We start from the raw sequence: 15482 nt of genomic DNA, 5'->3' as shown, positions 1-15482 counted from the left end.
CTCTGTCCCTAAAACACCGTCTGGGCCTTGAAGCCGTGATAATAAATAAGCCATCTTTGTGACCTTTTTATACTGGTCTTCGCTTGGGCTGTGCCCTAAAATTCCCCTCACCACGTCGGAACCCAGCCTGAGCGCGTTCAGATTACTTCTGAAGTGTTAGGAAGGGTCGGAAAGCTTTGGCCACGCCCCTTGTCTCCGAGTGTCTTCGGCTCTTTCCGGAAACAGTCGTACGCCTGTGGGCCGGCATTGGGGTAGTTCTCTCCGCCCGCGAGTTCAGTTGTTTTCTAGACGCTCTGGGCTACCATGGAAACCCCGGCTTTGAAGCCTGATCCCTTCTCGGCCCTCAGCTTGTTTCCTGAAAGGTTCAGCTTTCTGTGGCGAGCCCCTTCCACCTAAATGCCACCTTCAGTTCCTTGAGCTCAGGGCCACCTCACTTGCTCTCGGGAGCCGTCCCTGCCTCGGCAGTTTCCAGAAGTGGGTAGTCGCCTCTGGATCTAAGTTCTCAGGGCCTCATTTGAGGCCAAGCCCACTTGGTTCTTTCCAGTAAGTTTCCGAAGTTTCGGGGGCCAGCCTGTTTTGCGAGTCCGGCTGGAGAGCGCTCGGCCGTTTCCAGAATCTTGGGCATCTCAGCACAGCCGAGCCTAGCCGAGCCCAGCCTCCGAATGACTCATCTGACCCGATTGTGTTCGACTGTTTCCGGAAATGATCGGCTGTCTCGGGGCACGTTTGCTCCGCGTTACCCTCCAGTCCCGCGGGAGTACGTTCGGCTCTTTCCGGAAGCACTCGGGCGTCCTCTGGCCCCGCCTCGGCCCCAGATCGCTCGCCCGGCCCGAATGCACTCGGCCGTTTCCGCCGGGGGGAGGGCCCGACCGTTCGGAACCGCGGCGGCAGCGGCGGAGGCGGGGATCCCGCGGCTGCGGCGACGGCGGCCGCGGTGAAGCCACGGGTCTGGCTCGGTTCGGCGTGACGGTGGCCGCGGCGGCAGCGGTGGCGGCTACGACCAGGTGTGAGCTGTCCGCGTGGCAGGCCGGGTTAGGGGTGCGCTCAGATGCGGGGCGCCCAGGCAGAGTATGGGGCCGCGGTGGAAGCTGGAACGCGAGCAGGGCTGCATCGGGCCCCGCGGGAACTGGGGGCCGCAGGGAGCGGGAGGCCTCGGGCTCGACCTGGCCCTGGTGCAGCCTGCCCTGTAAGATGAGGGTGGAACGGCGAACTGTAGGCAGAGATAAGGGGTTGGAGCCGCGGCCTTGAATTGAGGGAGGCCCTGCCGGGAGTGGGGCGTCGAGCAGTAAAGAGGGGGCGCCCAAGCATTGTGTGGGGCATAGTGAGGTGGTGGGGTGCAAGACGGTAGAGGGTCGACTGCGCTTCCGGCCCCCGAGCTTGGCTTCGGGGTCCACGCAGGCCCGAGTGCACGTTTGCACACGCGTGAGCGCGCAGGCCCTGCGTCCCCCGCCAAGCCCCCAGCCTGGCCCCTCCACCCCGCCTCTTGGATTCGGGGAGCGCTGGTTCCTAGGCGCGCACACCGGGGCGTGTGCAAACGTGTGCACGGCGGGGCGCGGAGGCGGGCAGGCAAGCGGATTCAGGCGGTTTTCTGGACGTCCCTGTCGCTGGGCCTCAGTTTCCCCATCTGTAGAATGGGGCGCCAGGGGCCAGGGAGCGGATAAGTTGGGGCGTCCTGGAATGTGGAGCTTGTGCCCAGTACTTGGACACCTCTAGCGGTTCCCCGCGGTCGACGGATAAAACCTGACCCTCTGCCTGGCCCCCAAGGCCCTGCATGGCCTGTGGCTTTCTTAAGGCCACTCTGAACTCTTGACAAGTATTTCTGGCTATCCAGCCTTTGCCTGTACTAGTCCTTCTGACCAGTGCTCCTCCTGTCCTCTGTGAGGACCCGCCTTTTGGAAAAGCACCGCCCCCCACCCCACCCCACCCCCAATCTCTCAGGAAGACCCAACCTGCAGGGCTGTGATTGAGAATGCGTCTGTGCTGGGCTGTGTCTCCTGAGATTGGTGGCTCCTTGGGGGTGATCATTGCCCCTGCATACAGCAGCCACCCGCTTGGCAGCTGCAGTGCCCTCCTTCCTTCTACCCTTTCCGAGCTCTATGTCTGTTGTGGGGCTAAGGCCCTCTTGGCCTCCCACCAACCCTTTTCTGTTTTAAGTACCTATTGTGGGCCTGAAGCTGAGACATGTCAGGGACCCCCACCACCACTGCCCCGTTCTCTCCTCCCCTTGCAGAGATCAGAGATCCATTTGCTTGGACTCACCTTTGCTTGTGCTATGACATCTGCTTGGACTTCATTCCCTATCTCTTTTGGCCCCTGCCGCCTCTTACTGCACTCAGCCATCCCAGCCCCTCCTCAGGGCTCCACAGCACGCTGAACATCATCACCCATACGCCCTGAGCATTCAGGGTTTAACTGGCCATTTGGGATGGATGCATCCTGGGCCTTGTGAAAATGGGCAGCTCTGAGCTTTTCAGTCCTGGCTTCCTGGCCCACTGAATGGTCCAACAGAGACCTGCCTACTCTGAGCCTTAGTTTCCCCATCTCTAACAGGGGCGAAGAAGAACTTGTTTACTGAACTTGTAGTATGCCCAGGACAGATTCTTGGGAGCTCTGCCCCCAACAAACCCAAGGGAGGGCTATTCACCCATTTTACAGCTGGGGAAACAGAGGCCCAGAGAGGTGCAGGGACTGACCCAAGGGTACCCAGTTAGGGGATTCTAACCTGGGATTTGGGTTTGGCTCTGAATTGAGGGTGGCAGGAGTTCAAACCGACTCATGCTGCCCCACCCCTCTCCCCCTAGGTCGGTGTCCCGAGCCGAGCATGGTGACAGCCCGTGCCCTCGGCCCCCTCGCCTGGCGCAGCTGGAAGAGCCGCCAGCCTCGGGAGCCGATGGCCCCCCACGTGAGGGAGTGAGCGACCCGGCCCCGCCCTACGGATTGAGGGGGGACGCAGCAGCTGAGTGACCTGAGATCAGGCTGCCGACCCCCTCCCACCAGTTGACGAATGGTGGACAAGCAACGAGTGACCCTTGTTAGGGTCATGAAATAATGGTGGGAAGCAAAGCGTGAGCATCCCGGGTGGTCACCTGTAACTTCTTGGTGAAAATCGAAGCCTGAGTCCCCAAGCCCTCCCAGCGGACCCTCCCGGCCCCCCACCCCGGGCTGATGGGGCCACTGGGGCCCCAAGCAGCCACCTGACCATCCAGACCCCACCCTGCCAGCCATGGCTGGCCCTGAGGGCTTCCAATACCGTGCATTGTACCCATTCCGCCGGGAGCGGCCGGAGGACCTGGAGCTGCTTCCGGGTGATGTGCTGGTGGTGAGCAGGGCCGCCCTGCAGGCGCTGGGCGTGGCCGAGGGCAATGAGCGCTGCCCGCAGAGTGTAGGCTGGATGCCTGGCCTCAATGAGCGTACCCGGCAGCGTGGCGACTTCCCTGGCACCTATGTGGAGTTCCTGGGGCCCGTGGCCTTGGCCCGGCCTGGCCCTCGCCCACGTGGCCCCCGCCCACTGCCCGCCAGGCCCCGAGATGGGCCCCCTGAGCCAGGTGAGCAGCAGACTGGGCCCCTGGCAGAGATGAGAGAAACCGGGAGTGCCCGCATACCCTCAGTTTCCTCTTCTTTCCCATGAGGCAATGGTGCTTCTCCCCAGAGAGGAGGAATGAGGATATCTGATTGGTTGGCAGGTATCAATTACACTGCTATGGAGGGCTGGGTGCAGTTCGTGGCTGGGCACCCAGAGGCGGACACACTAGCCTCGCCCTGCTCTCATGGGGCTTCTGGTTCAAGAAGTGAGAAGAAGGTGATTAAGTGATGACAGATGCCGAGAGAAAGAAGCCTCTCAGAGAGTAGGGGGAGAAGGCAGCAGGCAAAGCAAAGACAAAGGCCCTGAGGGAATGTCACAGCAGGTTCAGGGAACCAGCCCTGACAAGTGGAGCCGAGTGAGGAAGGGGCAGGGTCCTCACCTTGGATTTCATGGGATTGATTCTGAAGACAATAGGGAGTGTCCAGGAAGATTCAGAGGCTCAATTTAACTTCATCTTGTGGTTTGCAGACGGAATCCCTTGAGAAACCCGCCCCCCTTTGTTATAACCCTGGTTTTCTGATTTCCAGAATGATGGGAGCCAAAAAGCCCAAAGGTGGGCTACTCAGTTGAGGCCACACAGCACAGTGGCATGTGAGGATGCTCCGTCCCTTTCAAAGAGACCCTTGGCCCCCCCTCCCTCCAAAGAGCATGCTGGGAGTGGAGAACCAGGGCACTGAATGTGCATTGTGACTGCATGCCAGCCTGTATGCTGGGCGGGGAAACGAGGCACAAGTTGTAGGAAGGAGGCTGATGAGTGCTGAGCACCCAGCGTGGTCTGCCTCATCACTCACGGTGGCCCAGCGTGGCCCCGTGTACACATAGGGAGACCAAGGTGCTAGGGAGTCGAACCACTCGCTCAGGGAGTCACCCAGTGAAGGCCAAAGCCTTGAGAGGCACCATGGCCCCTCCCAATGGCCCACCTGGTTTTGTGCCCAAGGGACTCTGATGCCCAAAGAGGGTCAGCCCAGAGTCCCCATGGTGTGGGGTGGCGGGGTGCCGAGGCGGCATGCTGCAGGCTTGGGCTTTGCAGCATCTGGTGTCTCCGGAACCTGTGCCTGCGTCCCGCCTCAGCCTGGAGGAGCAGGAGGCGGCCCCATCCGGGCTCCCCGCCAGAGTCTGCCTCTCCCCCTGGTAACAGCCGCCTCCCTCCTCTGCCTGGCCTGGGTCCAGCCACCACACACATCCCCACTCCCAGGCAGCCACCCAGCTCCGCCCTCCCAATCTCCCAGGGCCACGTGACATGGGCTAGGGCCAGCCCTCTCCAGGCCTCGGTCTCCTCATCTGGAAATGGGGGGTATTGGTCCTTCTGTTCAAGCCCTGACCCTCTGAGGACCACTAGGCAACACGCTGTAGCTGCCTGCCTTCCCTCCATGCAGCTTTGCACAGGGAGCTGTGTGCCGAGCCCTGATGTCACCTGGGCCCCCGCTGGCCTGTGCATCTAGGGGAGCTTGCTCTTTTCCTGAAACTCGGTTTCTCATCCGTAAAATGGAGGGTGACGCCTATTCTAATGGGACCTCCCTCCCTGCGTTGCAGACAGGCAAATTTCAGAGTGGAGTTTCGGAACTGTGGCCCCCTTACCAGCTGGATGTCACCCACCTCCCCTTGTTTGCTCTTTTTTTTTTTTTGCATTTTTGACACAGCTGGGCCTTTCTGCAGTTCAAGCACCACCTGGCCCATCACTCAGGGAGGCCCCACAGGCCCTGGCTTGCCCCTGCTGTGTGCCAGGGCGTCCCCGCCAAGGGCCAAAGCTGCATCAAATGGTGGCTGTGCCGGCAGAGCGCCTGAACACAGAAGGTTGGGTGGGGCGAAACGTGGGGCCAGGAGGGGGCTGGGACACGGAAGGGGGTCAGCATTTTTAAAAGGGGGGACTTTTTTTTTTTTAAAACAAAGTGACTTAGAAAATGGAGACTTTTCTTGGGATGAGATGTCCTGACCCCGATGAGATATTTTCCATTTATTCTTTTCAACTGCTTTGTTGTTCCCGCTAAGAAAGGAGAGATGATGCCATTGACCAGTTTCTCAGCTGCAGGATCCAAGGCACAGAGAGGGTATGTCCTGTGCCCGAGGTTGGCCAGCAAGCAACAGCAGAGTCCTAAGCCTGCTGCATGAGTGTCCTGTGGCTGCTGTAATGAATTGCCACGAGCCAGGGGCCGTTCAAACAACGGGAGCGTGTTCTGCTGGTTCTAGAGACCAGAAGTCTAGCCCAAGGTGTGGGCAGGGCTGTGCTCTCTCCACCTTACGGGAGGAGCTTTCCTTGCTTCTCCCAGCTTTTAGGGGTTCCAGGCATACTTTGGTTTAGTGCGACATCACCCCAATCTCTGCCTCTCTCTTCAGATGGCCTTCTCTTATAAAGACACCAGTCCTTGGGTTTAATCCAAGATGGTCTCGTCGTGAAACCCTTATCGTCATTATATCTGAGAGATTAGGAAGTGGACATCCCATTTGGTTGACACTGGTCAATCCGCTCCACCTCATGTCTGAAGTTGTGTGAACTGATCTTTTAACCCAGAACACTGTTTCCCACCAGCTCAGCCCTCCCAGCTCCACCAGCTGGGCCTTCTGTCTCCCCCAGGGTAGTGGGCCAGATGCCAGGCCCTTGGGCTGAGATGCAGCAGGCAAAGATGGGGCTGGGGTCCTTCTAGGGACCCTGCCAACACTGCGTCCCCTCCTGCCAGGCCTTACACTCCCTGACCTACCCGAGCAGTTCTCCCCCCCTGATGTGGCTCCCCCTATCCTGGTGAAGCTGGTGGAGGCCATTGAACGGACAGGTGAGCCTTGGCCTGCCTGCAGCCCCTGGATTCTGCTTGCTTACCTCTGGGGATAGGCAACTCATCCTCTTCCCTGGGCTCAGGTTGCATGGAGAGGCTGAGTCTGGATGCTCTGGGTCTCCCTGTTGAGTTGGGGAAGGAATAACTCCCTAGGGAACGTGGACCCCTGCATAGCATGTGCCATGCCCTCTGCTACCATTTCCCTCCCCTCCCTCTGCTCTTACCTCTGGGAGGTTGAGTAGCCACCCCAGACCCCACATGGGGTAGAGGCAGCATTTCAGAGCTGGTCTTGGCACCTAGGGTGACGCTGACCTACCCTATCCCTTCCCCCCAGGGCTGGACAGCTACAGGCCTGAGCCACCCGCTGTGCGCACAGGTGAGGGCAAGCTTCAGTGGGTGAGTGGGAAAGGAACCTGCCCTGGACAGATGTGTCCCCCTCCCTGCGCCCGCCTTGGACCGAGGTATCCCCCTTGCACCCACAGACTGGTCCCTGAGTGACGTGGAGCAGTGGGATGCGGCAGCCCTGTCAGATGGTGTGAAAGGCTTCCTGCTGGCGCTGCCAGCGCCCCTCGTGACACCCGAGGCTGCGGCCGAGGCACACCGAGCCCTGCGGGGTAAATCTGGAGGGAAGCCCGGGCTGGGGAAGGCATTGGGCAGGCGGACTCAAGCCCTGGCTCAATTCAACCCTGGCCATCTGTCCGCAGAGGCTGCGGGGCCCGTGGGGCCGGCCTTGGAGCCCCCGACGCTGCCACTGCACCATGCGCTCACGCTGCGCTTCCTGCTCCAGCACCTGGGCCGGGTGGCCGGGCGCGCCCCAGCCCCGGGCGCCGCGGTCCGTGCCCTGGGCGCCACCTTCGGGCCGCTGCTGCTGCGCGCGCCGCCGCCGCCCTCTCCGCCGCCAGGGGGCGCACCCGACGGGTGAGAGGCCGATTCTGGGGGGCGGGGCTGAGTCGAAGCAGAAAGGGGTGGGGTTCTAGAGAAAGGTGTGGCCGGAGATGTAGCCAAGGAGGGGTCTAGAAAGGAGAGGAGAGTGTGGATGAGGGCCCCATGGGGAAGAGGCCAGAGCTGTGGTGATGGGCGGGCTAGGAAAGATGACTGGGGGTGAGACTTGAGCTCCAAGAAGACTCCATCAGGGCTTGGGACAAGGCGAAGGGGCTTGGACCAGAGAGCAGGCAAGTGGATTGTGTCTGTTCTTCTTTCTGCTTCCCCACCCCACGTGCTGGACTCCTGTTTGTTGCATGAGACTTACCCATCGCTTGCTGCATGTGCAGAGACAGTAGTGGGTCTCCCACGCCTGCCTGCAGCATCTACTCTTCTTCCACTCGCATGCTTTCACACGTACCCCCTGCCAGGTGTGCAAGCACACACAAGGCCATGTGCACACCAGCACTCACCACACTCCCCTTCCCCCTAGGACCGAGCCCACCCCGGACTTTCCTGCGCTGCTGGTGGAGAAGCTGCTTCAGGAACATCTGGAGGAGCAGGAGGTTGCCCCCCCAGGTGACCCCCACCCCCTTGGATTAGCTCTTGGGGATGAGAATGCTGACTCGGGGCCCTGCCTGTATCAGCAGGCTCAGTTGCCAGGGGAGCTCACCCTGGTATACAGTTGGTGCTCAATGCGTATTTGTTTTCCTGTCCCCCAGCACTGCCACCAAAACCCCCCAAGACAAAGCCAGCCCCCACAGGTCTGGCCAATGGGGGCAGCCCACCCTCCCTGCAGGACGCCGAGTGGTACTGGGGTGACATCTCCAGGTAGGACTCTTGGACAGGGCCGCAGAACCTGGGGGGCAGGGCCTCCCAGCGGGCACCCATCCCGGCTGTCTCCACAGGGAGGAGGTAAACGAGAAACTGCGGGACACGCCCGATGGCACCTTCCTGGTCCGAGATGCCTCCAGCAAGATCCAGGGAGAGTACACGCTGACCCTCAGGTGGGGGCCCATCCCTTCAGGGAGACTGGGACGAGGGGTGGGAGCGGGCCACTCAGGTCAGAGGACTAGGGGTCACACAGGCAGTGCCACACAGATGGACCTGCCGCTGGGCGCTGACACCCCCTCACCCACCCCAGGAAGGGCGGAAACAACAAGCTGATCAAGGTCTTCCACCGAGACGGGCACTACGGCTTCTCGGAGCCGCTCACCTTCTGCTCTGTCGTGGACCTCATCACCCACTACCGCCATGAGTCACTGGCCCAGTACAACGCCAAGCTGGACACCCGGCTCCTCTACCCAGTGTCCAAGTACCAACAGGTCGGGGGCTGGGGTGGGCGCTGGGGGCGGGGGTTGGCGGTGCCCGGCTGGCGCTGGGCCTCAGTTTCCCAGGTAGCTTGCCTGATGGCACTGGGTATTCCCAGGACCAGATCGTCAAGGAGGACAGCGTGGAGGCGGTGGGTGCCCAGCTCAAGGTCTACCACCAGCAGTACCAGGACAAGAGCCGCGAGTACGACCAGCTCTACGAGGAGTACACGCGCACCTCTCAGGTACCACGGGCAAGCACACCCCAGGGAGGCCTGGGTGCAGAGGGCAGTGCTAAGGTCGCAGTGCCAGACGTCCACTTCTAGGTCACAGAGCAGGCTCTTAGCACCAGGGACTGCCTGAAAACATAGAAATCAATGCGGGGGTGGTTTAGTTGCTGAGTTGTGTCTGACTCTTGCTATCCCATGGACTGTAGCCCGCCAGGTTCCTCTGTCCATGGGATTCTCCAGGCAAAAATACTGGAGTGGGTTGCCATTTCCTTCTCCAGAGGATCTTCCCGACCTAAGGATTGAATCTGTGACTCCTGCATTGCAGGCAGATTCTTTACCAATTGAGCTCTGAGGGAAGCCCAGAAATCAATATATATGGTTCTAAAAAACAAACAAAAACACAGATGAGGAGGTACCAAGCAGCCTCATGAGCGGCTAAGCCATGGGAGGTGTCTTGGTTGAGCCTCTGGGTCTCAGTCTCCCTATCTGGAAACTGGGACCATGAGTTTCAGTTCCTTTTCTTCTCCATCCCCTTCAACCTGGATGTTATCAAAATGATGGTAACCACCTCACCAAGAGTTGCCTAAGACAAAGGGTCAGGAGGTCATGGGATAGAGCAGTATCTTTTAAAAACAGGCAAGTGGGGAAAGGTTTTATCACTCCAGGACTGTGTTAATAAACTTCTTTTGTAAGTTGAGATGCAACTTATTCACATTGAACATCCCATCTCCATCAGGGAGTTTCTCTGTCTCCCCTGTAATCTCTGAGCAGTCTCTTTCTTGTCTCCTTTCTGAAGACAGGTTACCTGAGGTTCTGAGTGGACAGGACAATTGTCTGGGATCAGTTAGGAGCATCATGACCTTGGAAATGGCTTAGGCCTCCCAAGCCTCAGTTTCCCCATTAACAATTCTGACTTTGTGTAGGCTGTTGGGAGGTTTGATGAGAGGATGCATGAAAGGGGCTTGGTGCAGCATCTACCCTGAGAAGGAGCCCCACGAATTGTAGCAACTAGATTTATCATTAATTCTGAGCAGCGCTCACGCACCCAGTTGTTTTGTAAGATGCCCAAAGGAGAATCTAAAAGAAGAGTGGGTTGGGGTATGTGGGCTTTGAAGGCGGAATAGGAGTTCGTTCGGTGCAGCTAGAGGAACGGTGCCCCTGGTGGAGGAACCAACTTGAACAATGCCTCCATATCAGAGTTGGGATCTGCCTTTACCTCTCATGAGGGACTTGCCGGGAGTCCCAGGAGGTGCTCAGACTTACCCCTCTTTCAGGAACTGCAGATGAAGCGCACAGCCATCGAAGCCTTCAATGAGACCATCAAGATCTTTGAAGAGCAGGGCCAGACGCAGGAGAAGTGCAGCAAGGAATATCTGGAGCGCTTCCGACGTGAGGGCAACGAGAAAGAAATGCAGAGGTGAGTCCAATTCCTCTTCTCTGCCCTACCGCACCCTGCTCCAACACAGCTCAAGTGGGGAAAGAAAGGAAACAGGGTGGGCAGCCTGGGTTCCAAGAGAGGGAGAGGGTCAGTTGAAGTGGACTTTGAAGGATGAATAGGAGTTTGCCAGAAAGAGAAATCAGGGAAGCAGCCTGTCCAGAGGCTTAGAGACTGGGAGCCAGTCTGAGGCCTCTGAGCCACTCCTCCCACAGGATCCTGCTAAACTCGGAGCGGCTCAAGTCTCGCATTGCCGAGATCCACGAGAGCCGCACAAAGCTGGAGCAGGAGCTGCGGGCACAGGCCTCTGACAACCGAGAGATCGACAAGCGCATGAACAGCCTCAAGCCAGACCTCATGCAGTTGCGCAAGATCCGAGACCAGTACCTTGTGTGAGTGCCTGGCTCCGCGCTTGCCTGGGGGTCCCCCCATTAATGCAGGGGCACCTGGAGCGGTGACCTCTGCATGTATCTCACTCACTTTCTCCACCAGGTAGTCCCGTCTACCTCCCTACCCCCTCATCTGTCCACCAGCCCCCTTCCCTCTCGATCAGGCCCCTCCTGGCCCACTCAGAAGGGCTCTTGGACTTCCCTAGTGATCCAGTGGTTAAGACTCTGTGCTTCCATGGCAGAGGGCACAGGTTTGATCCCTGGTGGAGGAACTAAGCATGGTGCTGCCAAAAAAAAGGGCTCCCTGTACAGCAGCTCCATTCAGCCTCAGCTGTGAAATGGGAGCGCTACTGCAACATGGCTGAGTCACTGGGAGCCCCGGACAAATGCCAACTCCGTGACCCGGCATGCAGTGCCCAACCTGAGCCCAAGATCCCGTTTCTGAGGCTTCCCCCTCCCACCTGGACCTTTGACACTTGTGTGCACCTAGTGTGTGCTGAGCACCGTGCATACATTAGCTCACTTGGTCCTCTGAAATATTGTCAAGTTTCTCTTTTGCAGGTGGGGGAAACTAAGGTTCAGAACAGACAGCTGCCATGTGCAAAGGCGCACTACCGTGCAGCCCCCTGGACTGAGCTTCTGATGCTGATAACAGCTTGTGATGGCACAGTCTGGGGTCTCAAAAAGTGTTAACAGACGCGGGTTGGGGGAGCAGAGCGGGGTTCCCTGGCAGAGCCTGGGGCATCCACCTGAGTTGAAGCTGTCCTTGCCCTGGCCAAGGCTGACCCCTTGTGGTAACCGGGGGTACTGCTCCCAGAACCTACTCAGGTCAGCCCTTGCCTCCAGCCTGGCTGGCCAGGACCACGGAGGGCTTGCCTTTCCTATGCTGCAGCCTCTGTTCCCCTCCCAGCCAAGCAGCAGGAGCCCACCTTTCCTCTTCCCTCCAGGTGGCTCACTCAGAAGGGTGCCCGGCAGAAGAAAATCAACGAATGGTTGGGGATCAAGAATGAGACTGAGGAGTGAGTGACCACTTCAGGCAAGGGGTGGAGGGGTTGGAGGGGTGTTCTTAGAGGAGGGGCCGTTTTGTGTGGGTTTTGCAGGGTGAATAGGAGTTCACCAGGGAAGGAGCGTTGTCCAGGTGACAGGGGGACCTTGGAGGCTGGTGAGTAAGTGACCAGGGCTCCTCCCTGCCTCCCCCACAGCCAGTACTCACTGATGGAGGATGAGGATGACCTCCCCCACCACGAGGAACGCACCTGGTATGTAGGCAAGATCAACCGCACCCAAGCTGAGGAAATGCTGAGTGGCAAGCGGGACGGTACCTTCCTCATCCGTGAGAGCAGCCAGCGGGGTTGCTACGCCTGTTCTGTGGTGTGAGTGCCTGGCCAGGGAACTGAGAATGGCTGAATGTTGGGAGGGGGATCCACCCATTCCTTTTGAGGGCTCTCATTGAGCACCAGCTGTATGTTCGGCCTTGGGAGACAGCCGGGAAGAAGCCCTGGGTTCTTGGGGACAGGGGGGGAAGCTGGGGCAGGATCAAAGCAGGGTCGGGGCCTGGTCAGCAGCCAGCACCCAGGAGATGGGGAAGTAGGGGTCCCAGGCGGGGTCACCTGAGAGGAGCCGTGGGGCGGAGTTGGGAAAGCCTGCAAGGGCGGGCGCCCTTCTGACCCAGCCCGCCTCCGCAGGGTGGACGGGGACACCAAGCACTGCGTCATCTACCGCACGGCCACGGGCTTCGGCTTCGCGGAGCCCTACAACCTGTACGGGTCCCTGAAGGAGCTCGTCCTCCACTACCAGCACGCCTCCCTGGTGCAGCACAACGATGCGCTGACCGTCACGCTCGCTCACCCCGTGCGCGCCCCCGGGCCTGGGCCCCCGCCGGCTGCGCGCTGAGCAGGCGCGCCCCCAGGGCCTGGGCCCCGCCGGCTGGGCCCAGAGCGGAGCCGCTGCATCTGGAGTCTGTCTGTCTAATCTGTCTCTTCCTTGGGTCTCCTCCGCCTGTCTCTTCTTTGTGAATCTCTCCAGGTGTATGTTTTTCTCTTCCTCTCTCCGCAGTTCTGTCTGTCTCTCTGTCTGCTTCTCTCTCCATCTTTCTCTGAGTCTCTTTCTGTCCCCTGCTGTCACTCGGTCTCTTTCTAGCTCCATCTGTCCCCCGCGCCCCCCGTCTCTGTGTATCCGTGTTGGGGGTCCCGCCTCCCCAACTCCACAGCCCTTGCCCCCACAATCACTGCCCTCCAACGGCTCTGGCCACCCACAACCTTGTGCCCTGTCCCCCACGGGCCTCCGGGGGTCCCCAGAGCCCCACCTGGCTGCACCTGCCGTGTTTACAGAGGCCCCTGGGCTGCGTGGCCCCCGCCTGGGTGCCCCCATTTTTAAGCCATAGACCTGGGGTCAGGGCAGGAAGGAACTTCGCTTGGCCACTTCGAAGAACCTCAGCCGTGACGTCTGGGGCCAGGCGGGACCTGCCCCATAGACCCCAACTTCCCTTTCAAACCCTGAAGTGAAACCCGGCCCCGGGTTGTCCCCACTGTGGGGCTGCTGCCAAGAAGTACCCCTGAAAAAGAAAATAATTAAAAATAAACTCACAGGCTGACCCCAGGCCTCCCAGGAACTGAGGCCACCAGCACCTCCGGGCAGCCGGCACATAACGGTGCCAGCACCCTAGTCAACGCAGACTCAAGGCTTCTTCTCCATCATGTTGGGCTCTGGTTTCATTTTCCCTCAAGTGTACCTAAAGCCCTCTTTTCTCTCCTCTTTTGGGACGAGAGCCCTGATTTTCTATGCCACCCACGGACCCCACCCCCCTTTTCCTGCCTGTCTGGCTAGGCTGGCAGGCGGGTTTTGTATGGTACGTTGATACTGATAATGGATATAAAACATTGAACTCGATGGACGCTTCTGTTTTCAGTGACAGGCTTTAGCTCTGGGCTGCCGAATGGAGGCTGCCAGCCCCTGCCTCCTCCCCCACCTCCCTTGCCATCGCAGCTTAGACTGCTCATGTGCAGAGAGACTGAGACCTGCCTGAGGTCACACGGCAGAGAGGCTCAGACCCCAGCCTCTGCTGCAGGGACCCCAGGCCATAGCTCCCAAGTTTTGAGTTTGAGTTTGAATTCTGACACTCAGCCACCATCCCTGGCCCCAGAAAATCGCCACCCCTCTAATGTGCAGCTTCCTTGTGGCCAAGCAGAAAAGACTGTCACACCCACTCCCATGCCACCCAGAGGGGCCTCCTGTGTCCTGGATCCCCACAGTGTCAAACCCCTCTTCTCCACACCTGCCCAGTGCGGCCTGCCGTGGCTCTAGGGACACTGAGCTGGGTCCTCATGGTGGCACTGACCCGGACTCAGTCACCATTCCCTCTGCCCTCCCCTCACACACCCCCAGGGCTGGGAACCTCCTCTCCTCCCCAGCCCACGGCACCTGTCAGGACCCAATGTGGCTGAGACAGCCCCCAGGGATGAAGGAGCCGCTGTCTGATCCATCTCTCCCCTGGGCTCTCAGAGGGACAGGAGTTACCTTCTTTGGCCTCAAAGCTTCGGTCCTCCCCAAGCACTGTCCCCACTTGAGTGACTGACCAGTCAGGAGGCACCCTCTAAATAACTCCAGCCCAGACTCTGCCCCCACTGAGGGCTTCCCCCACGCCCTGAGTGGAAGCAGGGTAAAGCTCACCTTCTCAGTCCCGTGAGCCCAGCCGGGTGGAGCCTGAGCACAGAAGAGAACGTCCCACATAGCCTCTAGCTGGTCTCCACACTCAACCAACTGTGTCTCCTTGGGAACGTCACCTCCCGTTTCCGTCCCATTTCCTCTTATCAAGTAAGGCCAACAGTCTCTACTGGGCATCTCTGAGGATTTCATGCTCAAATGGGTGAGGTTACCTTTAGGAATTCCTCCAAATAAGGCTGGTGCTTAATACCCACTGGAAAAATTGTAGCAATTATATTTATTGCTATTTCTTCAGCCCAGTACAGGACTGAATACAAAGTTCCCCAAAGCCGTGTCGCTTAGCCTTGCAGAGGCTTCACAAAGGAAAGGGGTTCTGCGAAGGGTTCAAAAGAATGAGGTGGGATCTTCCAGCCATGGGGACTTCAGGGGAACCCCAGCACCCGAACCTGCTGCTATGAATGTGGCCATGTGGGCTGGGGTTTCCCCAGAACTCGAGGGGGACCTGGGCTGTGGAGCTGGGGGCTGGACTGATTTCCCGGCAAGGGTGGGGAGCGTTTCCTCCCGTGGGGCCCAAATCCTTGCCTTGCAAAGTCTGAACGTGTTGGTTCCTTCCCCAACACTCCTAGCCTCCAAGCCTTTATCTAGGTTATTCTCTCTGCCCAGTCTGCCATCCTGTGAACACCTTCCACCCTACCCCCATCCTGGGGCAATGCTCCCTCTGTTCCGAGCCCTTCATGATAGCTTTAGTCCCTAAACCTCACTTCTACTTTATAGAAAGAGAAGCTGGGGCTTCATCACCTGAGGTGTCCAGCACAGTCCTGGAGCAAAATTGGGTCTGCCTGATGCCCCTGGATTTGGGTCCTACAGGGCCATCCCACATCCCATGTATTAATACACCACACAGGCTTCAGGTAATGACTGCTCCAACCCAGGTGTCTCTTCTACCAAAGGAGCTGGCAGAGGGCAGGGGTGCATCCCTCCTCAAGCCCAGGAGAGCGGCAAGAAGGAAGACCAGCTTTCTCTTCCCACCCTCCAGCCAGGGATGGGGGTGCCGAGAGAAGTGAGGTGCCCCTCCCAGCACTGGCTTCTGCTTTCTGGCCCTGCTGTGGTCAAGCCTGAGTCAGCCCCACGCGACCACGCTGTCCGGGTTGGGGGGGAAGCCTGAGAGGGGGAGGGGTGAAGC

General features: G+C 59.2%; 1 protein-coding gene across 2 annotated transcripts; it reads left to right on the top strand.

Annotated features, from left to right (window-relative positions):
* Window positions 1–882: 882 nt before the first annotated feature.
* Window positions 883–13525, top strand: PIK3R2 (phosphoinositide-3-kinase regulatory subunit 2). Of its 2 annotated transcripts, none has more exons than XM_055541450.1 (16): window positions 883–1004; window positions 2802–3545; window positions 6259–6351; window positions 6686–6727; window positions 6834–6965; window positions 7056–7269; window positions 7766–7851; window positions 7995–8103; window positions 8181–8279; window positions 8417–8597; window positions 8708–8827; window positions 10087–10229; window positions 10463–10639; window positions 11584–11655; window positions 11839–12009; window positions 12322–13525. In XM_055541450.1, exons 2-16 carry the CDS (start codon window positions 3224–3226, stop codon window positions 12527–12529), a joined length of 2169 nt encoding a protein of 722 aa, XP_055397425.1. In that variant the 5' UTR covers window positions 883–1004; window positions 2802–3223; the 3' UTR covers window positions 12530–13525. The 2 variants fall into 2 exon arrangements, with proteins under 2 accessions (XP_055397425.1, XP_055397413.1); XM_055541438.1 differs by having other exon boundaries at window positions 8702–8827.
* The last annotated feature ends 1957 nt before the right edge of the window (window positions 13526–15482 follow it).

This window comes from Bubalus kerabau, chromosome 1, assembly GCF_029407905.1.
Source record: "Bubalus kerabau isolate K-KA32 ecotype Philippines breed swamp buffalo chromosome 1, PCC_UOA_SB_1v2, whole genome shotgun sequence".
Classification (NCBI taxonomy): Eukaryota; Metazoa; Chordata; class Mammalia; order Artiodactyla; family Bovidae; genus Bubalus; species Bubalus kerabau.
The sequence above is the reverse complement of the archived record's forward strand: the minus strand, read 5'-3'. Positions and strand labels throughout refer to the sequence as shown.